The sequence below is a fragment of the Lepisma saccharinum genome, chromosome 16 (assembly GCF_977018435.1).
Source record: "Lepisma saccharinum chromosome 16, izLepSacc3.1, whole genome shotgun sequence".
NCBI classification, from domain to species: domain Eukaryota; kingdom Metazoa; phylum Arthropoda; class Insecta; order Zygentoma; family Lepismatidae; genus Lepisma; species Lepisma saccharinum.
This window is the reverse complement of record NC_139244.1, coordinates 15,506,361-15,531,007: the sequence shown is the minus strand read 5'-3', so window position 1 is coordinate 15,531,007 and position 24,647 is coordinate 15,506,361. Positions and strand designations below refer to the sequence as shown.

Below are 24,647 nucleotides of genomic sequence, written 5' to 3'. Positions count from 1 at the left end.
CAGTACTGAAAACAGGGAAATAAAATTAAACCTTCGTGTAAACTTGTAGGACCAACATCCACTGACTTTTTCTGAAATTTGAGTATGTTTGTTCTGTGTGTGTTTATGTTTTACGTGTATTTTTTTTCACTTTTCTTAGTGTGTATGTACTTTTCTGTTGTTTTTTTTTGCGTGTTTTTCTTTTATTTTTCTTGTGTTTTTTTTTTCTTTTTTGGGAATCTTAATGTTCTTAGTTCTTATATATTTTATTATTTGGTATCTTAAGGTTTTTGGGTTTTATATATTTCACAAACAGTTAGCTATAAAAACAATTTATAAAATACGGTTAAGTGGAAGAAAAGGCTTGTGCCTTAACTTCGCCATCCAAAACAAGGAATAAATTAATAAATAAATAAGATATAACACATTAGGCTATATATCTGTAGTAAGAGGATGTCTTGTTTCGTAAAAAAAAGTTGGTAAATAAGACACGAAAAAAGAACTACGGTATTTTCATGCCAGTCCGCAAGTGCTGGACAGGTTTGAAAAAATGGCAAAAATGGATAATTACAATGCGTCTGGCAACGCTGATTGGATTATCCTGGTTTAATACACTGCAATCACAAATGCAATTAAACTGTTGCTCTCCGCAGCGTCGCGTGTGCGAGCGACGCTGAATCTCTCTTTCCGCGTCGGGAAACTCGTTTTTTATCTTCCCAAATGAGATGGTCCCGTGTGGTGACTTATTGCCCACCTCGACGAAATGTTAAGCTCGACAATCACTCCTTCCGTGTCTACCTAATTGCCCAATGCAGTCGTGAATCACATTTTTCCCTTTCGGTTCGATTAACCTGGCTTTTGCAGGTCTTTTGCAAAAGCGCAAATTGAGATTGCATTTGTTCTTTAAAACACAATTTCTTTGATGAATCCTGTGCGTTTATTCCTCGCGCTGCTATAACATGCTACGTGTTGTTTATTTCCTCACGATTACGTCTTATTTGAAAACATTCTCTGGGGCTATCGACCAGTTGAGATGAGTCAGCTGGTCAAAAGGCCGAGAGAAGCTTTTCATCATTCGTTGCCAGGAAAGCTTCAAGACCTCATCTTTAAATCTTGTTTGTTTGTTATTTTGTCACTAATACGTTTTATTTATTGTTTTCATGTTATTGTTCGTGTTGTTGAATTTATTGTTAATTTGTATGTTTCAAGGAAAGTACTAAACAATCATTATATAGCCTAATGTAAAAAAAAGGTAAAGTGCTCCCCTGTGCATTGCACCACGCCATGAAGGCGTGTAAAGGGTATGCAATGGCAACACAGAATTTCGTATTTTTCTTTATTAAAGGCTATTTTCTTTCGGTATGCTTTCAAAAGCATTCGAAAATTCTTAAAAAACCTTCCCTCGTTGTCCACTAGGCCGACGCTCTCGCGGTAAACGACTGAAATAACCTCCCTAGCTGAGAGATCACGTTGCTCGCTGAGCGCTCAGATACTCGACACGCCCCTGAGCGTAGATGTGAATCAAGCCTAAAAGAGTTTGTTCTCAGTCAATGACTCATCAGCACACAGCTCAAACCCCATGCACCTGGAAACCTGACACCTTGACGTTAGCTTATGACATAAGCACCCACTAAGAAGCTTTTTTCCGAAATTCAACTCCAAAGCGAGGACATGTAAATACATTATAGGCAAAAATCCTCAACAGATTCTGTGTTTAAATACCTCGGCGGACGAAGCCAAGGGCTTCCAAGTATATTTGGAAAATACAGTTGAAGCTGTTGATATTCGGAAGTTAAACTTCTGAGAAATAAATTTCTTAGAAGTCTATTTTCTTGTTCTAGACGTTTTTACTTGTAGTTACTTCCTGGCAACATTGCTTCTGACAAAGGGTAAAAATCGAAGACAGTGTAGCAAATTGTTGCGTTTTGATTGTCGTGGGTGAGAGAAGGAGGCCAGGTGCTTTTATTCTTTATCCATGCATGACTCCCTGCAGGAAACGTTTATTCCCGACCTTGGTACTACTGTCTTAGTCACGTGACCTTGATGCGAGCGTGCAATGGTTGACGGAATCGTGTCAGGGAGAATGATTTTAAAAGTAATATCGTTTCTTATTGAAACCGGAGTAAACTTGCCTGTTTGCGTTTGTAACACCAGTTTACAGTTACTTTGTCCAAAAAGTAACTCGGTTGCAGACACTGTTACTCTTTTTTGAAATGTAACGTTACAAAGCTTGAGGTCCCAGCTTGGAGGTGTCATTTTGTTTGTCTCTCATCACCAATGTCATAATCTTTTTCGTCGCGATTGTCCCAAGTGGTAGAAGCGTGACTAATACAACCAAACTAGAAATGTAATACTGTTAAGTTAATATTATTTTAAAAAGTAACTGGAAGTTACTTTTACAGTGACTTTACATTATCTGCTACTCACAGAACGCCTTGCATGCATAAACTGTAAGTTGGCTGCCCCTTTCTCTCCTGACCACCAAGAAAAATTGACATTATTTTAAATTAAATTACAATAAACTTCACATGATTACATATGGTGCATATCGCATAAACATATTGGTAGAAGAAGAGTACTTGTTCTCAGAACAAGCACACAACAAGAGTACTTACTTTCGGAACATTTCCAGTCGACTGCGCGAGTCAATCTAGCGAGCCTACCAACAGCGTAGAACTTGGGCGGGAGGGTTAGCGATTGATGCTGCGTTGAGATGACGTCATCGGATCGCTTGCTGATTGGATGCTTCAGAAGTTACTACTCGCTCTCAAGCTGAAAAAGCAGAGCAGCCAAATATATATTATTACAGAGATGGTCTCACTGTAAGGAAACTCAAAGTAAATCCTTATACTTACAAGAATTACCTAACACAAAACATTTATTGCTAACAAACGTATACATAAAGATATTTTATTTCTATTTTTGTAGCAAATCATAATTTTGTTCATTAGTGTTTGAGCATAGTAAATGTAGAAATAATTATTACTTCAAATAGTTGTTATCATGGCCATATATATGTATAGAAATAATGTTTGGAGTTCAACAGTAGCTAACGAGTTCAACGTATTGTAGCCAAATGATGGTATACGTTTTAATAGTTATAATTTAACCTTTAGTATTTATTATTAATAACCAATTTTAAATTATGACCAATAACATTTTCTCTCTAAACAAATTTAATATAAATATTAGCTTCATGCACATGATGCAGATTCTTGAACAATTGTGAGTTGCTGTTTATTTGATTACACAATTAGTGCAAAATGTTTACTAAACCAATGGGCGAGGCTTGGACCCGTTAAACCCTCCCCTTATATGCGGCCATGTTACCCGAAAAAGTAATTGAAGTATTATTATTATTTCAAAACGTAACCAATAACAGTTACCGATAGTCGGAAAAATTAACTAGCACTTGCAATGGTACAATTCTAAACACTGCTTTTTAGAAATCGTTTCTTATATGATCCAAATTCCCAAATATAGTGTCAACATGGAGACTCGCAATTACAATATTTTGAATCAGTGTGTTTATACTGATGAAGAAATGATAAAGTGTGTTTGTTTTTATTAACGATTTTTAATTGACTCTAGGAATGGCAGAGAGACAGACCACTCTAAAAAAACAAAATTGAGGGAAATCCCTGGTTTTGTGAGCAAATATGTAAATACACAGTTTTTATTCCAAATACAAAGCCATTAGTCACCTGTTTATATACATTAAGGAGGTGGAATTAGTCATTTTATTTCATGGAACATATGTAAATATGGTATCCGTACCGTTCCATCTTTACACGGAATAATATTAATGAGGTGTATAGAGACAATAATAATATTTGTGTTAAATTTCTGAGTTCTAATTCTCTCATCTTTTTTTCACAGAGAAGCTGACGAGGATGACGCAATCATTATAGACATCAAAGACGACACCGTCAGTATCACTAACCTCAAGGTGAGTGAGTAGATTGGAAGCTTTGTATTTGATTTTGATATTTAGCGTCGCTTTTCTTCCACTTTTGGCTAATCGCGACGATGAGGGTGAGTGATGATATGATGAAATTGATGAAGGGACACTCACTTAGTGAAGAAGGCTACATAAATTGTATTGCACTTATTTTAAACTAACCCCTCTAGCCTTCTTACACCCGAAGGTTTATGGCTGCAGCAACACAAGCTTTCCATCTCTCCCTGTCCTGGGCAAGATCAATCCAATCTTCTCCATCCTTACCGATTTTCTTTAGGTCCATCTCAATGTTATCCCTACATCTTCGTCTTGGCCTTCCTACTGGTCTCTTACCATCAGGTTTCCCAACAAGAATCCTCTAAACTGTTCCTTCCTCTCCCATTCAAGCCACATGGTCTGCCTATCTAAGTCTTTTTGATTTAATTATTATTTTCTTTTCTTTATCATTAGTTGTTATATGAACATTTACACTGGTCATCAGCCTGTTGTTTTCAGTATAACTTAAATATTTAATGATAAAAACTTTTCACCATCAACTTTCCTCATTAAATGTTGCCTGTTGGCACACCAAATAGAAAGTTTTTATCCACTCTTGTATGCATGTTAACTGTCTTATGCATAAAATAGTGCTTTCGTTGCAAGTAGTTCTATCTGCTCGTGTTTATTTTGTAGGTTCCCGAACAACAAGAAGGAGACAGCCGTGATAGAGTCCGCCATTTTGTTTTCGACTTCTGCTACAACTCCATGTACCCAGAGAATGAAAACTACGTGTCGCAAGCGATGGTAAGTATCATAATGAAAGCCAAAGGTTGTGCAGATAATTTCAAACTCGAATTATGCGCAGTGCTGATTGTGATTGGACGTACAGTTTATCCCCATAACCAATAAAAAGTCTAGTTCATTTGTCAGATCAAACGAGTTCTCGAAATTCAACTGGAATTAAATGCAGTTAATAAACTTAGCCCATTCTAAATGACACACTGTAGTTCCAAAGATCGGGGCATGAAACATATGTATAGTCCCGGGCTCAGACCTCGTCAGATTTTCGTAAACAGTGTATGTTTTGTTTGGTTTATTGGAATTTGCTTCAAGTCCACTTTATGCACAGAGAGACTATGCGGGACTGGACCTACAGTTTAAAGTTGGATCCGTAGAATTACTTTTCGGGTATACGGGGCCTCCCCAATGGCATAGTGGTAACGTCGGTTTGTAATCGAGGGTTCCGTGTTCGTTACCCTGTAGTGTCACAAAAGCCCCGTCTAGTTCGCTGCACTTTTTGACACTAGGTGTAGTGCAGTTGAATCCTGATGTCAGGATGGTGCAAGGAAATGACGTTCAAATAGACGAAAAGCGGTGTTTAAGTTCAGAAGATTCAAGAAATGCCTGTCTGCTTTAAACGTTCATTTGATTGGTTAATAGGCCTACATACCACGTGACTATACACCACAGTGTACGCCGCTTCAGAACGTAGCACAAAGGTGCAGAGACTAACTACACTGCTTGACAACGAAGTAGACAAGTCGGTGTTGCACCGCGTAACCAGTGGCGTCGCGTGCGGTTCGCATACGAGTGTTCACAATAATGTTATTCTACTGAATGCAGATTTACTCCTCTCCCTTGTAACTTTATATTCAATTGAAAAAGTTAGAATAACAGTTCAATTTATTTTCAACAATTTCCCCCCAAAACCACGCTATATTTGAAGTAATACAAGAAGGACCTAGGGGAAATTGTCCCTCTCCTCCTTGAAATTCACCAGGTTTAGCGAATTGTCGCTAAAGTTTGCAACTATGTAGCACAGACCTTTTCGAGTCCCCCTAGACATGCCTTGTATATGCTGCACTCTGGTGCCGAATGTAAGAAGTATTGTCGCTTGCAGAGTTCGCACAGAGAAGTCGCTTGCAGAGTTCGCACAGAGAAGTGAACATCTTCGGGGTATAGTGGCCAGCAGCCCCTTAGCTGTCAGCTCTATGCAACACGCACAGCAATTGTGTTCAACGCCCTCCGTGGAACACCGTAGGAGTCAGTGTTACCAACTATCTAAAAAAGTTATCAGATGTGACAGAAGACGTGTCAGAGTAAATTGTGTGTATATACTGGTACATCAAACAGTATTTTTTCGAATTAATATACGTATGTGTGTGTGTGTGCATTTAATATGTACGTAATTTAAGACATATACATGAGTGTTCACGTGGACTTTAAAAAACTGAAAACAAATTTCTGGTGTATATACAATCTGCTGTTCGAAATCGGGTATTTCTATTCGAAGGTCTTTCGAATAAGGATTTTCTTGTGCGGTTTGCAGAGGAGGTCCATATCTGACTGCAGACACTTGTTCTAAGTGGAGGCGAAGTGGTTCCTTCCGAGATACCATCTTCTCCCAGGCCACTTGGAAGGGCTCCTTGTCCTGCTGACTGCGCCAAGTGCTGCTGCTTGCCGAAGGAGTAAGCGCAGGGTGCTGATGGAGACGTCGGCTGTCTTGGATCACGCGAACCGCGGAAATTGATTAAAGCAGAGGGGGAGGGGAGTAATTGGCGCTGCTTTTAATTCCCGCAGAAATAGAAGTTTTGGCACGGAATCGACCGTTGCTTTGAAGAGTTTCTATCGACACCAAGTACCGTACACTAGGGATGGGATCGAGAGGTCCCGGTCTTGTCTCGTCTCGTTTAGGAATGGCCACAAGATCCGGATAACGGATATCAAATTATCCGGTATCCGTTTCGGATGCAACGGATAATTCGGATAATCCAGATGTCCGGATATCATAATATTCGGAGAATTCAGATGTCCGGATATCAGAATATTCGGAGAATTCAGATATCAGAATATTCGGAGAATTCAGATGTCCGGATATCAGAATATTTGGAGAATTCAGATATCCGGATATGAGAATATTGGGATAATTCAGATGTCCGGATATCAGAATATTCTGAGAATTCAGATGTCCGGATATCAGAATATTTGGAGAATTCAGATATCCGGATATGAGAATATTGGGATAATTCAGATGTCCGGATATCATAATATTCGGAGAATTCAGATGTCCGGATATCATAATATTCGGAGAATTCAGATGTCCTTATATCAGAATATTCGGATAATTCAGATGTCCGGATATGATAATATTCGGAGAATTCAGATATCAGAATATTCGGAGAATTCTGATGTCCGGATATCAGAATATTCGGATAATTCAGATGTCTGGATATCAGAATATTCGGAGAATTCAGGTGTCCGGATATCAGAATATCCGGAGAATTCTGTTATCCGGATAGAACAGATTTGATGTAGGATTTGTAGAAAATCCGCACAGTGAAATACGGATATGACTAATAAAAGAGTATGTGGATAGCTCGTAAAACGAATAGACGATAACACTGTCCGGATAATGCACATCTTCGGATATCCGTATATTTGAAATCGGATAGAAAATTATCCGTTTATCCGGATTTGGCCATCTCTAGTCTCTATCTCGGTTACAACCTCAATGGTGAAGTAGTTAGCACAGCACGTTACAAAGCCTGAGGTCAATCTCGCACGATATGGCAACGTTCACCATGCAGTGTTGCCAATCAAAGCATCAACTCTTCCCTCCAAAAGGAAATGGACTGTTGTCACCACTTTCCAACATATATCGATGCCAATTTTGTATCACATACTATTACAAGGAGGAAGACGAGAACATTGTCATCATAACCTCCTAACAAATCCCGTTGGTTGAAGGACGATGTGGCAACAGCGCATTTCTACCCCCAGCGCCTTATTTCGTGGTCGCTGCTATAGTTATGTATTTATTTTTGCTCATGCATCCGTAAACATAGACATTGAAGAGAAAAGAGCAAGAAAGGCCAATGAACAACGTCATTGTTGTCTTTTCTTCTACTGTTATGGTATTCTTTCGGATGGATTATTTACGGCCAACTGACATCAGTAATGCTCTGTTCCTTTCCTTTATAGAATCGTAATGAATGATAATTCACTAATAATAATAAGAACTTGGAAATTTTAAATAGTCTTTGAGAATGAATCCTTCCATTCTACCAACGCTATTCTGGAAACAATGGGTTAGTTGTTAGGCTGCTAGTCTTCTCTGGTCGATGCCCTATTGTGGTTCAAAGGCCTGGGGATGTGTAAACAAGCACGTGGTCTCTCCACACGTGGCTGTCATTTTGTAGGAGGAACCTCTTTTGTTGACTCACTAATAATGACACTTTTGGATTTCGATAGACCTTTGTCCGGAGATTCTATTTTTGTTATCTAGCGTCACTTTTCTGTCATTTTTAGCTGATCGCGACGTTCATGATGCGTTAGAATGTTATGCTCACTTTATGCACAGATGGACTAATCGGGACTGGACCTATAGTTTAAAGTGGGATCCGAACCTCTATGTGTCTCCAACAGGTATCGAACCCGAGCATATAAGGCGACGACGTTTTCACTACGCCATCGGGGAAACCATGAATGAGTGAGGATATGATGGAATTGAGTAAGAGACACTCGCAAAGAACACATTTTCTGGACTGGAACCGCTGGAGTCGACTAAGTTTGCATCTTTTTGACAGACTTTTCGTTAATCAGTATCGTCGCCAGAATAAAATGACAAGGTAGGCAGAGAGAGGGATATTTTGTAAGGACAATCATATTTATTATATCTCCAAAGATTACATGAAAATGCATATTTGTTGTGGTAGTGGTCATTGGCGTAACTTAGTACTTAACTTTGGGGGTTAGAACCGAACTTAGAGCTCAACTCTGGGCAAACAGGATAAACTTTTGAAGCCTATCAAAATATCATCCAGGATTAGCTTACTAAATAACTGTTACATTTTCAAAATCATAAAAATTCCTTATTACTTTGCTCCTCAGGTTCTAGGAGGTTAACGAAAGTACCATTATCTTGTAAATTTTCACATACCTGAAATGATTTTTTTGGGGGGACAAGTGTCCTCTTGCCCCCATCAAGTTACGCCTATGGTGGTGGCAGCAGTCGAATTGTCTTCTCCGTTCTTATATCTACTATCTCTCGACTTCGAGAGACTGAGAAAAGGGAGAGGTGGGAGATCCTTGGGTTAAATCTGTGTTGCGATATTGTCCTCTTCCTCACCGTCGTTACTTCCTACAATTTCACAGTCAGGTAGCAACAAAGTTCGTAACTCATTTACATTGGCAACTTTGCTACCTCGTGACGGTTTTTACCATTTGCGATTAAAATTACCACCTGAGCGCTAGTGTCGCGTCCAATATGGCCGCTGTATGTAGGATACATACCTTGTTTACGTTAAGTTAGTAGCAGGTAGTACGTGGTCATGGCTGTTACAAGTTACGCGATATTTTTAAATATTGCGAATACAATGTGAATAACAGGAACTATAACGAAGGTGAAGCTGTGCTGAGAACGAAGCAAAAATATGTTTTATTTATAACGTACAATTTGAAACTATATGTGCATGGTAATATATAATCTTCTTTCGAAAAATGAAGTGAGTATGCATTCTTCGTAATTTTCTTGACGCATTATCATCCCCCATGGCAGTCTTCTGTCAATTAATTCTGTTTTCCCTGATTTATTTACAAATTTCATTTTGTTGATTCCGCGGGGTGAAACACATGAAAACATTTCACGTGTTCTGACCCATAAAACGATTTACAGCCAAAAGCTGAACAGTAGACGTTATCCTTTCGCACATTCCTCATGCTTTAAACGACTGCAACAGAGTGCAGTGTGCTACAAACAGTAGTTCCCAAAAAATCTCACCAGATGGCATATCGGATAATTTGAATCGCGAATAGCAACCGATAGTTTAACTCCTTCCCTTGCAAGCCCTCCTACGTCTTAACTTTAGTGTTAAGGTGAAATGGACCTTTATGCCACAAATCACAGTATGCATTTCAAACCCCAACAAAGGGGTCCCGGGTTCGATGCCCGGTGGAGGCACATAGTGGTTCGGATCCCACTTTGAACTGTAGGTCCAGTCCCGATTAGCCTTACAGTGCAAAAAGTGGACACCAAATCAATCAATCAAACCCCAACACTTACGAAAGTGTTCTCCTTATGAGAACATGCGTTATCCTGCCGCAGTTTACTGCAGCGCAGTTCGCTTGCCTTATACCAACTTTCGCATTCTTGGAGAAGCCCTTTGATTGGCTGTCGTGAGCTCCTGTGTCGTGCGTACGGGAAAATACATCTTGACATAGTCCGCAGGTCACGCCACATGCTCTCTTTTACCAACTTTTATTTTCATGAAAAAACGAGAGACGAAGAACAAAAGAAAATCAATTTCCAACGCTCTCGGATTCCTTGTTTGTGTGCGATCCTTATCTCCGTATGTGTACGATGCGCATGGAAGGAAATTGATGTTCTTTGCTAAATTTAGGAAGAAAGGTTTGTATTGATCTTCCGATTCTCTTTTGTTTTCAATAAAGCGCCAAGAGTTTTTGAAACGTTACTCTCTCTTTCTCCTGTGTCTATTGGCTACTGATGTTGCGAGAATGAAGGAACATTGTAGTTTTTTACCAAAATATTCACATTCAACGTCAGTAGCGAGTGCAAAATATGGCAGGTTTGTCTCGTTCTCGTTCTCGTCTGTATTCATAAACGTCTCGTTCTCGTTTCGAGCCTTGAGAGTACAGTATAGGCAACATATGCTGCGTATCACCAAACCTGGATTTACATATGTGGAGGCCCGGGGATAAGAATATCGTGAGGGCCCTGTAGGCATACAATTTTTAGTTATGACGTCTAGGCTAAGTTATACCAGGTGATTTGTTATACGAGGGGAAGCCAGTAAATAGGTCACAAACTGATGTGGAATAGCCGAAAATAGTAGTTTCTAAAGATCTCATTAGGTGGCAGCACATCCAGCTTGATGATATTCAGTTAGCAGTCGCTAGATAGCAGACGCATGCATGGGCAGCTCAGTTTGAAAATGGCGACCATATTCGAGAACTGTACGTGGAGACAGAGGCGTCTCGTGAACGCATGCGTCAATTGTGGGAAAAAGCACAGCTTATTCTGCGACGACATACATGAGCATTTCTACATTCTAATTTCTTCATATAGGAGAAGTATTTATTTTACACGAGAGCGCTGAACTAAGCTTATATTACATTTCTTGGATCTGAAGTGACGCATGCATCAATTGTGGGAAAATAATTATTAATTTCTTTCACTTCAGATCCAAGAAATGTAATATAAGCTTACTTCAGCGCTCTCGTGTAAAATAAATACTTCTCCTATATGAAGAAATTAGAATGTAGAAATGCTCATGAATGTCGTCGCAGAGCAAGCTGTCCTTTTTCCCCACAATTGACGCATGCGCAGCATGCACCGCATGCGTTCACGAGACGCCTCTGCGTGGAGATGGTACGGCTGGAGATGATTCGAGCTGACTGGCGAGTGACGATAGACAACATAGCAACTGCAATAGTAGGCTGTTTAGTCTAGAGCATAATTCATATCGTTTGAATTTCCGAAAAGTGTGCGCATTACGTTGAAAAATAAAAAAAAAAACTGTTTTCAAGCCAGTATCTCACATAGTATCTTTTATTTTAATAAACGTTTGTGACCTACTTACTGACTTACCTATGAATTTTCACCACATTATACAAATATCTCATTTTCGCCCTATTTTGTGGTCCTTTTCAAAGCAATTATCTCACAGTCGAAGTTCCCTTGCAAATTATGGTCCGGGGTTGTAGTCCCCAAGCCCCCTCTAAATCATCGCACAAGCATTCACAGTGTATAGATATCACTAATGCAAAAAACTTTCCTTCATAATATTTTCCCTGTTTGACGCTTCGTGTTGACGCTATGGACCTTCGAAAAACAACCTTATCCTGCATATACGTATACAACCGCTTAGTTAAAGATGACAATTTTTAGTACTGAGTTGACTTAGTAATTAAAAAATCATGCATAATGCTTATTTCAGATCTACCAGGACGTTGGGACGGAAGTTCTAGAGGCTGTGTTCGATGGTTACAACGCATGCGTACTAGCCTACGGACAGAGTGGATCTGGGAAGACACACTCAATGATGGGCACTGAGGTGAGTGGTTAATATTTTCGGACTCTTTCATTTTCTTGGCTTTATTGCATTCTTATTTGTCATTTCCTGTGATATTTGTTGTTGGCTCTTTTGGGTCAATCGCGATACAGTTAATGTTGAATGATGTTTAGATGGAATGCACGAAAGAACAAACGCAATTAATCAACCATATCCCTTGGTAGCAAGGAAATATTATGAGGGGGTGTCCAGGGGGTCTGGACCCCCTCCAGAGACTTACCAAGTCCAAAATTAAATAGACAAAGTACTTGTTTATTGTTGTATAATATGAAGCTGATATATATCCGTAGAACTTACGCTGCAATGACAGTGCCTGCGAAAATTTATGCATGCTCCTACTAATAATAATACGCATAAAAATAATAATCAAGGATTTTACTTTTCATCAGCTGGACCTAACAACTTTTCTGGTAATAATTTTTTAAAATTCATTTTTGAAACAAATTGCTATTAAATCTTCGGTAGAACAGCTGTTCTTGTGCAAATTTTAGTAATCTTAAGTAATATTAAACTAAATAATGTTAGATTGTTCCAATTGGGTTATTCAACGTCGTTTTTCTGCCTCTTTTGCCCAATCGCGACGATTTATGATGAGTGATGATACGATGAAATTGATGAAGGGACACTCACAAAGAACACCCATGCGCATGCCGGGATTCGAACCCGGAACCCCTGGCGCTGTTTTTAAACCGCTTCACCACGAAGGCCGGCTGTGCTCGTATCATCCTTTTGCCAGTTCATGTAATAATACATGTAATAATAACCACATTATCATTGTTAACTGACCTATTTTATTATATTATTGGACATAATAATCTTGTTAAACTACTAAACATTACATAAAACGTTCTTACTATGTATTATTATTAGTAGTAGCACTATTATGACATGTGAGACACTTCGTTCGAACTTCTCTCGAAGTATACTTGTAGAGAGTACCAAGGTAGATACGTGCCTCCTTCGTAGCTATGGTATCAAAACATTGTGCGAAAGGAGTACGTACATATATTTTATCGTAGCTGAACGAACAAGGGAAATCATTGGCACAGGAACAAATCTAAATAAGATAAACACAACGTGCGTTTGGGAAATTTCCAAGTGCTATAGGCTATGTCACATGAAAGGACATACAAATCGCATACCTGGTTCAAATTTTGTCGCTTTTCCACTGGCTTGTATTTAATAATTTGAAATGTAATCATATATTTATTGATAGCAATTACAACGAAGTAACCGTGATCATAATTTTCGAATTTGTTTTTATCAAATTATGCTCATTATATTGTGTTCAATTCAATTTTTGAGAATTGATATTTTTCAGTTTTTAAATACACGTGCAAATTTTTCTTGTTTGCTTGCTTCAGTTTGTCTTTTAAGTTCAGTTTATGCACAGATAGTCTAATCGCGACTGGACCTACTGTTTAAAGTAGAATCCGAAACACTGTGGAATGTGCCTCCACCGGGTATCGAACCCCGGACCCCTTGATTACAAAGCGACGGCGGTATTCTTTTCATCTTGCAACATTATCCGCTTATATCAATCTTACAAATGTAATTATTCAAAATAAACTAAGGTTGTATATTAATTTCATTAGCGCACAATTATCTACATTCTAAGATTTTCATAAAATTTAAAGGGTGTTTGTTGATATTTTATTGTAAGAAATCACACATCCATACCTATTTGTATGTTATTGCTTTTGCGTCGCTTTTCTGTCACCGATGGCTAATCGCGACGATGTGGATGATTGATAATAGATCAAATTGATGACTTAGTATCATAAAAGTACGTGCACCCATCTCAAGGTATGCATTTTTAGTTAGTATTGTTTACGTGTGTGTAGCAACATGAAGTCACTCTTAGTAGATAAGTGGATTTTTAAGCATATACTTTTGACTTCAGTACAGATATTTCTGCTTTGAAATTTCAGGAGGAGCCGGGTTTGACTCCAAGGATATGTGAGGGTCTCTTCTCAAGAATCGACGATGTCCTTGCCGAGGAACAGGTGTCCTTTCGAACAAACGTCAGGTAAGGCGCATTAAATTTTATTTGTATACATAACGGGGGAAGGAACAATGGAGTTTAATGGTGAAAAATCACGAGTAGGTATCGTGAAAGACACTTCTGTGGCGAAGTGGCTAAAGTCCGCCCGGCCAAAGAATGGACTTGAGGAAACCCAGATTTTCCGCCTCCAGTTCAAGGGGGAAAAGCGATGTTGCTACCGGTTGCTACACGCCTGATTTTTTTCCAGTCGTACACGGCACCTCTTCCTGTCAACAAGCCGCCTTCGCTCGTATTTCAGGGAGAGGCAGGGAACCAGAGACCCATTCGCTTGCTACGCGGCGGCAACCATTAGGCACAGCCGTGCTGGCTTTGATGAGGGCGCCACCTGTTTCGAAAACGACCCAAATCGAAAAAATTGTCAACGCAGAATACCACGAGAATTCCCCCTCACCACGGCAACTGGACAAAGCCTATTGGTTCAGCTGTTCATGTGACCCTCCATGGCTTTCGACAGAAAAGACAAAAATAGAATTTCCAAGTCCGTTCTTTCACCGGAACCACTGTAGCATCTCGCGCTACGACGCCGAGAGTACCGGTTTCGAATCCTAGCCTAGGCATGGTTGTTCTCTGTGAGAACATCATCATTCATCCTCATCGTTGCAATTCGACAAAAGTGGAAGAAAAACCAGAATTTTACCAACATAATTGATCGAATTATTCCTCATGAAGTAATTTAATCTTGGTACAGTCAGCGGCAATAAAAAAGGTACACCTAGATCCTGAAGTACTACCTTTCCCGGCAAAGCGTTATGTGTGTTGCCTAACTCTACGGCGATAAGTGGATTTTAATAGCAAACTTTCGCTTGCAGCTAAGCGAATATTTCAGGATCTAGGTGTCCCATTTTTCTTGCCGGTGAGTGTACATTTCATCACTTTGCATTTACTAAGATTAATTTATATTCTTCAGTGTTACTTTGAATGCACAATCGTACATCATTCTTGCTTACCGAGAATGTGAATAGTAGACTCGCTACCGAAGGTGCGAATTCTAGTTCTGGCTTGGGTGTGGATGTTTGTGAACATGCCATCGATTTGCATCTAATTTACCATATATCCTCATCGTCGCGATTGGTCTCATGAGGTAGAAGAGTGACATTTTGTCAGAGAATATCTGAAGTTGAAAAATCTAAATCGAGTTTTGACACAATGATTCTCCCTCGTTTTTGGTGTCCATGGTCAGTCACGTGATCGTCTTTCCTTCCTTTTTTAATTGCTGTAAGGTCACGTTAAGCGAGCAGCTTACCTTTGAGTCAGAGAAAAGTCACGTGATCTGCGGTGACAGCACGCGAAAGTATCGTCGTACTGGACGCATCACGTGTTACCTCGCGATACCCTTGTATGTCTTCCTTGCACCTGCCTTGAACTCTGTGAATACTAATATCTGCCCACGTTCACAATGACGTTACTGCACGAAAATAGTTCCCAAAAAAAGTATTTTTGCACTTGCTCTCCCCTCCCCCTTCGTGTCAGGTCGAAAACTCAAGCAAGGTTGGATTAGGGCGGCGGTAGGACTGATTAATACCCCCCTCCGCCACCGCAGGCGTCTTAAATGGAGGTCACGCCCCGTTAAAAAATAATCGATCATCCCCCACCTCAACGTAAAAAAATAACTTACAATACATGGCTCTTCTGCTGCTTATTTCGCTAGTCGCGATGACAAGGATAAAAAATTATGATTAGATAGAATTGATGACAGGAAACTCACAAAGGATGTTGGGAGAGGGTGGGCTCAACTCAAAAGTACTAGATGAAAATGTCATAGGTCAATCTTCTGATAGTCTCTATGATACATTTTCAAACAGTATTAATGAAATAAACGGAGTTCAGAGAAGGAAAGGGAAGGATATATTAGGAGACAGAGACGGAGGAGAGAAGGGAAATATAAAAACAGAAAGAGGTGGTAGAGAAACAAAGAGAACGAAAGAAAGACAGGGTAAGGAGAAATATAGAAAGATTTGGAAGAAAGAGATTAAGAGGAGAATGGAAGGGGAAGAGGGGAAAACGAAAATAACGTGGCCATGGGACAAAGAACGGAAGAGAGAGAAGGATAGAGAGGTGAGGAGAAGAGAGAAAGAGTGAGTTCAGAGAGACGAAGAGGAAGAGAAGTAGGGAGAGAGACGTAAGGAGAAAAATATAATTTGAAAGTAATAGCGAGGGCAAAGAGGACAAAAAACATACAGAGAGAGGGGTATATAGGGGTAAGGAGAAAACAGAAAGAGTGGGAAGAAAAAGAGAAAGATAAAAAAGAGGGAGATGAACGAGAGGGAAAGAAGGGAGAAAAGGAATAAAGAGAATAGGAGAGAGAGGTAAGGACAAAGAGAAATAGAAATACAGAATGGAATGAAGGAAATAGAGAAGAAAAGAGCAAGTGGTGGAAGAGGAAGAGAAGGAAAATGAGTAGGGCTTGGAAGTTGAGGAAAAATCTTTTTTCTCCTGGTGTCCGAAGACGAGGCCCAACATAATATATGTTCATTTTGGGTCATTGTAGGCCAGAAAAAGATGGGTTTTATTTGTCCTTTTTTTTCGGCGTTTTTTGGCTTATTGGTCCTTTTTTAGCCTTTTTTTTAGGTCTTAACGGCTTTTTTTTGCAACTTCACCTTCTTTCGACTACGTTTTTACTCCCCATTCTCACTTCGAATCGACACAAGTTCATCACCTCATAAACATCCTTTCATTTATAGGTCTCTTTTTTTGGCAATTTATAGCTCTTCAACTTCCGAGCTCTCATAATGAGTTAAAAGAAGGAGAGATCGAATAGAACGGAAGAAGAGGAGGGAGAGAAGGAAATTGAAAGAGAACGAGACGACCACCGATTCAGAACCCACTTGAAAATATCTCCTTCACCCATGATCCAACACAAACAAAATTCCCAGGCGACGAAATATTGATAGCTACCTATAAACGAGACATATGGCGATTGTATACCGTTTGGCTCCACTCCAAAACTGTTTACAACAACGACGTTTCTTTCTGCCAGCGTTTTCCCCTTAAAGCCTGTCACGAGACACTTACAAGGAAGCAAAATAAGTTTGCCGCGAAAGAAGTGTGTCAGAAAGTTGTTGATTGGTGCTCAATCCTGGACAAGGGCCGGCACGACCAAGCGACGTAATTGCACGTCATCGCGTTTTGATATGGAGCGCTTTTTTAGAAGATGAAAGGGTGCGGCGCCTGGCTTAGGAGGGCTTCAGGGAGGGGAGGAAATAAGGGGGAGAGAACCGTCACGACATCTTTTTATTATGTGCTGCTTCTTTAAGGCTTCTCTCGTCCTCGTCGCTAATGTTCAGTCTGGTCTCACTTATCGCACCAAACTCAAACACCTTCTTGGTCAAAGCGCCGTATTTAGTCTTCTGATGTCAGGCTAAATACTTTCCTAATAGCCTAAATGAATTTATGCTAGGACATTTAAACCTAGAAAGCCTAACCTAACCACGAAAGCATTCCGCGCTTACGTCAGAAGATGAAATACGGCGCTTGAACAAGAAGGTGTTTGAGTTTGGTGCGATGAGGCATGCCCTATTCGGTCACGCCCCTTCTAGCTTCTTTTGGGAAAAAAAAGAGAATCGTCCAGTTCTTCTTCACGCTAATGTTGCAACATAACAACATTTCGAAGCTGTATGAGTGGTTGCAGTGTGACGGGCAAGCTGCTCTAATTTTTGGGAGATCCATCTTTTTTAAAAACCACAGTAAGTATCTTCATTGAAACTTAAATCTATCATACGGTCACATAGGACCCGGGTTCGGCATAACTTAAAGGGAGAATTCATAACGAAGCGACATATGACACGTGTCGCTTGAGCATTTCACAAATCGAATGAAGGCTTGTTGCATAGGCGGAGTTCTGGAGGGGCCAGGGGGGGGGCCTGGCCCCCAACTTAAAAAAAGATTTAAAAAATAACACATGATTAAGTTAAGTTACTACATTTTTGTTATGAAGCCATACCGCAAATCTTGACGTTTGGCATGTGCGGTAATTGCGCCGCAATAGCGGGTCTTTGACGATTTGATTGATGTGTACAGTTTGAAGAAAGAAAAACGTAAAATGACTTTGTGTTGAGTCAACACTTACTGCTGGGGCATCAAAAGAACTTTTCAATTTAAATTTTCTAAAATTTCTGAATCTTACTATTGTACCGTAACTTTTTAAAGTAATACGAGTATTGTGTCAATATAAATTTAATGAAATGCAAAATGCAATAATCGTTCTGTTTTGCTTATTTTAAAACTGACAACCAATTAATTAATATTTGTTTACTTAAGCGAGGAAATTTAACATTTTCAAATCTAAAAGGCTTAAAATTCAGTGTTTTTAAGTTGTTGTTTTTAATTTCCGGGGGACGACCTCCGAACCCCTTAGAAACTAGGGGATAGTCAATAACCCTCAGGTACATCATATGCTTCTCCCAAAGTCTGACCCCCCCCCCCCCAAAGCAAAAGCTCAAACTCCACCCATGGCTTGTTGCCGTGCCGATACACTGTGAAACGTAGCTGCTGATTGGCTCATTAGCAAGCGACAATCTCGCTCAGAGAGAATTCACACCGAAGCATCAGTAATCAAGACAACCTGTCGAACCGAAGAGATACGAAAAGCTGCAGGTGTCGCTGTCGGTCGCTCGCACTGGGTCGTTTTCTCAACACCCTGCTTCTTGTCGGTTCTGTCCGTTGTTCGCGCATGCGCGGTGAATGTTTTGCTTTAGTCTGACGGGGCTCGTGTTGCTTCTCGCTTGAAGCTTCGGTATGAAATCTCCCTTAGGGACGAGCCGGCCGGAGGGACACGCGACACATTTCGCTAATCAGAAAAGGGCCTATAGTTTAAATTGGAACCTGAACCTTTACGTGCCTGTTTAAAGTCCACTTTATGTACAGATATTCTAATTGAGACTGGGCCCACCGCAATGTGCGGCAATACGTGAAGTTGTAAGATTTCACCTATGTATCAGCTCTGCGAACGTAGGAGAAATTTTGTCCTGCAATTTGGACAAATTTTCTGTAATTTCCGTAATTTGAGAGGGAGTTCCGCATTCTCGAAGCGCCCGTTGAGACTGATTTCCTTTTTCTTGGCGACTCAGTTTCCGAGCAGCCATGTTTCCCACGGCTTGTCGTGATTCCGTGCATTTCATTAGGTTCCGGTCGCTTACGCGTGGGATCAGCCATTGAAGGAGAGAGAATCCGATTCTTCTTTCTGACGAGTGGGGAGAATGAGGACCGGGCCAGTTCAAACACACCGCAAACTTAATGCCGCTGCAGTGTTGCCATACGGAAGAATATGTTGCAATTTTATCCTACAAAGTATATTTTTGTAAAGTCAGCAGGAGCATTGATCACATCACATTCGATGAGCAGAGTGTAATTATCCTGGAAGTTATGCAAAATTCGAAGTTTCTATTGATTTCCTATTATATTACATGGTAAAGAACTATATTTTTCGATTACGTAACAGGTATTCTTATATTCTGACGTAATTTTTTAATACAGTAAAACCTCGTTAATCCGGACTAATGGGGGGGATAAGTTGACCGGTTTAACGAAAGTCCGGATTAACTGAAATAACCTAAAGGAACAGTAGAAAGTGCATTAAAACTCCGTTTATAGCAACAAAACAAGTTTATTATGATATATTTAAAGGGCATAGGCCTAAATACACTATACAGTACAGTACAAAGTCTGCAGGAAACAGAATTTCATCAGTGGTTGACTGCCTTTTTTTGGGAAGTTCTCTTGTTGACTTCTAGCCACCCTTGCATTCTGCTTTTTTTTTTTGGCCTGTCCGGATTATGCGGTGTGAAACTTGGTCCCTTACATTGAAAGAGGAACATAAATTGAGAGTATTTGAAAATAAAATCCTTAGGAAAATCTTTGGACCTAAAAGGGATGAGGAGACAGGTGAGTGGAGAAGGTTACATAATTTAGAACTACATAATTTGTACTCATGTCCAGATATTATTAGAATAATTAAATCAAGAAGACTTAGGTGGGCAGGACATGTGACACGAATGGGAGAGGAAAGAGGAGTTTACAGGATTCTTGTTGGGAAACCAGATGGTAAGAGACCTGTAGGAAGGCCAAGACGAAGATGGAGGGACAACGTTGAGATGGACCTAAAGGAAATCGGTAGGGATGGAAAAGAGTATATAGAACTTGCTCATGATAGGAACAGATGGAAGGCCTGTGTTGCTGCAGCCATGAACCTTCGGGTTTAAGAAGGCTAGAGAGTTAGTTTTAGTTAGTTGTCCGGATTATGCGTAGTCCGGCTTATCCAGGTCCGGGGTCCGAATTAGCGAGGTTTTACTGTATTTTAAAACAAAAGTCGCGTAAATTGATAGTTATAATTTTGAGTCAAATGCTCGCCCACTCATATTAATCAATATTTTGAACAACTTTTATTTGTTAGAACTCTCAAACATCGGCTGATGGGGCTACGGCCCGCTCCGAAATTTTAGAAAACAACATTTAAAATTAAATGCAGTGAAGAGCTCGGGAAAATCTACAGCAGTAGACATTTCTGGAAATACGAAATATCTTCATCTATACATACACGCGTATGTTTGTGTGGGTGTGTATGTATATATAACCAAAAGGCTCAGTGTACAATTTGCAATCCTCGGCGGGGGCAAGAGAGGTCGCATGTGTGGGAAGCGGCGCAGGTGGTCGCAGGGGATGGCAACACTGGCGATGAGGCAGACTCCGCGGCCCCTCGCTGGATCAGTGTAGCAGAGATCGCGATGTTGTGAGCGTTCGTTGAGTTTTGCCGGGCGACCCGCGTCACAGCCTCGGATCTCCAGATTACAAGGTAAGGGGAAGCATTCACAAACCGTGGCCAAAACACGGAGGCATCGGTCGACGCTGGCAATAGGAATAAATGCACCCAGTGTTATTGGGGGGGGTTAGGATGAGCATTGATCGAGTGTAAACAGGAAATTTGCATTTCCACTCGTTTTTGCGGAGAAGAAAGTGCATTATTATTATTATTATTATTATTATTATTATTATTATTATTATTATTATTATTATTATTATTATTATTATATCCTTTATTGTAGAACCGATGTATCGGTATCGCTGATACCCGTGGTATCGGAAAGTATAGGTTGGAATTTATTTACCGTTACAGGCCGATACTTTTCGGATATTTTGGTCTCTCAGACTCCGGAAAAATGTACCGCAACACTTTCATGATTTTTATTCACCCTGCTTCTAATTATTACAATTTTCAAGTATCGGTGAGAAACGGCGAGAGTATCTGTTCAAAGTTGTATCGGCTCAGCCGAACTTTATTGACATCTTGACTACATTTCGGTTGCTGCTACACGGATATTATAATCGCTATTACATGATATGAAATACAACTTTGTATACATTATTTTTTTTAAAAAAATGAAAGCTACTCCCCCCTCTGCACATTGTAAAATGTCGTGAAGTCTTGCATGATGATTGTGGCGGTATTGTCCCACTCATTCGCAGCCTCCGTCATTTGTAAAGTTGATGTAATTGATAGATTGATTTGGTTTATTTTACTTCGCTTTTCTGCAACTTTTGGCTAATCGCGAAGATGAGGTTGAGTAAGGTGATCAGATTTTGAAAACAACAGAGTGCACATTTTTCATATTTTTCAGATGAAAACAGGGACAAAACGGGACGGCAAAATGTATACATTTTAATGAAAACTGTTTCAAACAAATACTTGTTTGAAAACTATTTTAATAAATAAATACTGTGTAAATAACTTACATAATATGGTGATATGCACTGCACTCCAACCAAGCCGTCCTTTAGAATTAGAAGTCATTCTATTGATATTTTGCCAATGAATGCATCTTCTTCAGTAATTCTTTTCAAATAACATTTTGTAAAAGTTTACCCACGTGTGATTAAATTTTACCTTACTAATCGACATAGCTTTCAAATTTTATACTGAAAGAGTATTTTTGTCACGTGTCAACAAAACATTCACGTACGTAAACACTCGTTCAGTGGCGGCATTAGATTCAGGTAAACAGAGATGGAACTCCAATATTTTAAGATCATTTGAATATGGCACATTGTTAACATTGAAATGTGAAGTGATTCTATCCAACAATGCTATAGTAATAGTAGATAAGGTGTATTGTTGCAGGAATTATAAAATCTGGACCGACACTCAAAAAAGATACTGTTTCGGCTAATACTGCACGTCTGGTCACCTTAGGATGAGTGATGATATGATGGAACTGATGAAGGGACACTTACAAAGAACTCCCTTGGCCAGGCCAAGAGTCGAACCCGGACCTCTGGCAACCTCTACCAGCCCCTAGTGTTATGCGACACACACACAAGCGAGTATTTCAGAACTGTATATGGCAATATTAAAATTAAAAAATGACGACACTTTTCATTTTGTAGTAAGGAGGAAAATACTAATTCCATAATTGTAATTCTTATTGAAAGTGGAGGTGGGAATAGTTTTTTTAAAAAAATTGCTTTTCTGTTCATTTTATGAAGGTAGAAGTTGTAAATTGTGGCCTTCCATGAGGAGGCACATTTTATTTTGATACCCTGATCATACCAAAATTTGATCCCCCACTTACGTGACCTATATGTACGCCCATGAATGAGTGTTTTTTTAAATACACGTTATGCCCAAAAAGGTTAATCGGTACTGGACCTACAGTTTAAAGTGTTATTCGAACCACTCAGTATAAAACTGTATAACGAGTCACTTGTTTTTTACATAACTATCATCCCGAGTAATATATCGTTGGTTGTGCTGCATTTACATGTTTACACTAAATTACTCAATTTCTCATTCTACATCAAATATATGTTTTTAAAAGTATAACGGATATATAGAAATTAAATTAACATATGTTGAATACTCACACATGAATGTCAACGTCATGGGTGTTCATTATGGGTGTCCCTTCATCAATTTCATCATATCATCACTCATTATCATCTTCGCGATTCTCTTAAAGAAAAGTTAAGTAAGATAATCAAAATCAACCAACCAATCAATTTTATTGTAAATACTGATCCATCTAACACATTTTATGAAGGAAGAGAAAACAACATTGTGTTGGTAAATAGGATACCAATGTACGAAAACTTAAAATTCAATATATCATTGGGACATTGAAGCGAAAGATGCATGTTCGAGGAAATGAATGTGTATTGTTTATATTATTTTAAAATCGCCGAACTAATAACAAGAAAATAATAATACGTATAAACAAGTTCATAGGGAACTAATAAAAAAAACTACTAGAACAGAATAGGATGGCATCCCGCCCAAAGCAAAAGCTTTATTTACACGCTTATTTCATGGGGGCAAAGTTTTTTGTTGACATCAGCTCCAGAGGCTGTGCTACCGCACGACAGGACTGTATACAATCTATTGTTTTCCTCTCGCGAGGCTATTTGTACATGCATTTATAATATATGGTGGCCATTAAACCTGGAAGAAATCGATCGAGGCTCTTTACTGCTCTTCTTTGCATGTTGAGGTCGAAGGACTTGGAACGTTGCGAAACTCTTGGAACCATCCAAGACAACGCTGGACATCCTCGGCAGTTTGAGGAATCGGCTCGTTCCGTGAAATGGTTTACAATGAGTAATTTCGCGGAGAAGCTAATTGGTTACGGAACTGGGCACCGGGAAATTGCGAGAATCATGATTCGACTTGTACAGTGGGATCCATGAGTATTACCGTGCAAATTGTCCATCACCATGTTCGTGCACTTTATTTGACCCAATAAGAGCTTCAAGAATTAAAAGAAAACTCAAAACAAGCTGTTGACAACTTCTACACCAACATAAATAAAAATCCATAGCTTAAAAACACATAGGATGTAAGAAAAAAATTAATGAAAATAGTCATGGACAATTTGCACGGTAATACTCATGGATCCCACTGTACAGCCATAAAAATCGGCACCTAGATTCTCAAATACTCGCTTCCTTACAAGACCTTTATGTGTGTTGCCTAACTCCATAGCAATAAGTTGATTTTATTAACAAATTTTCAATGGCAAATTCTACCACCACTGTAGAGTTAGGCAACACACCTTGCAGGGAAGCGAGAAATTCAGGATCTAGGTGTCCCATTGTTATTGCCGGTGACTGTACATCGCAAAAGGTGCTCTGGGAACTATAAAGGGGGAGGCGGGGGAATGGGTGCCCACCGAATTCGTTAAAAAAAATCCTTGTAAAAATAAAGTAGCCCATTTGCGATAAACTGTCGAGTTAAGTTGGCACTGGTGCTGTTTTCCAGTCCACCACATTTCACATCTACAGGGTGTCCCACGAACGGCGCAACTGGGAATTTAGAGTGGCGTTACCTTGTAACCGAAACCTGTACATACATAAGTCATACACCAAATATTAGCCCTGTCCAAGTAGATATTTTTAAACATAGAAACAACAAACGGGGTGCAGTGTTGTTCATGCAGTGTTGCCAAATGTAAGTGAAAGTGTAAATTTATTTTTCCACAAAGCATGGAAAATTGCATGTCAAACATTCGTACGGAAATTTGGACGTCAATTTCCACCTTGGGTAGGTGGACTATTTCGCCATCTATAGTTCAGAGAAGAAAACCGATCG

General features: G+C 39.6%; 1 protein-coding gene across 1 annotated transcript in view; it reads left to right on the top strand.

Annotated features, from left to right (window-relative positions):
- LOC146000279 (uncharacterized) overlaps nucleotides 1-24,647 on the top strand; it is a 208,957-nt gene that overhangs the window by 65,847 nt on the left and 118,463 nt on the right. Inside the window, exons 2-5 of the mRNA XM_083137759.1 lie at nucleotides 3,859-3,928; nucleotides 4,613-4,723; nucleotides 11,875-11,991; nucleotides 13,941-14,038. Of these exons, the coding sequence (XP_082993885.1) occupies nucleotides 3,859-3,928; nucleotides 4,613-4,723; nucleotides 11,875-11,991; nucleotides 13,941-14,038 (396 nt within the window). The remainder of the gene's footprint in view (nucleotides 1-3,858; nucleotides 3,929-4,612; nucleotides 4,724-11,874; nucleotides 11,992-13,940; nucleotides 14,039-24,647) is intronic.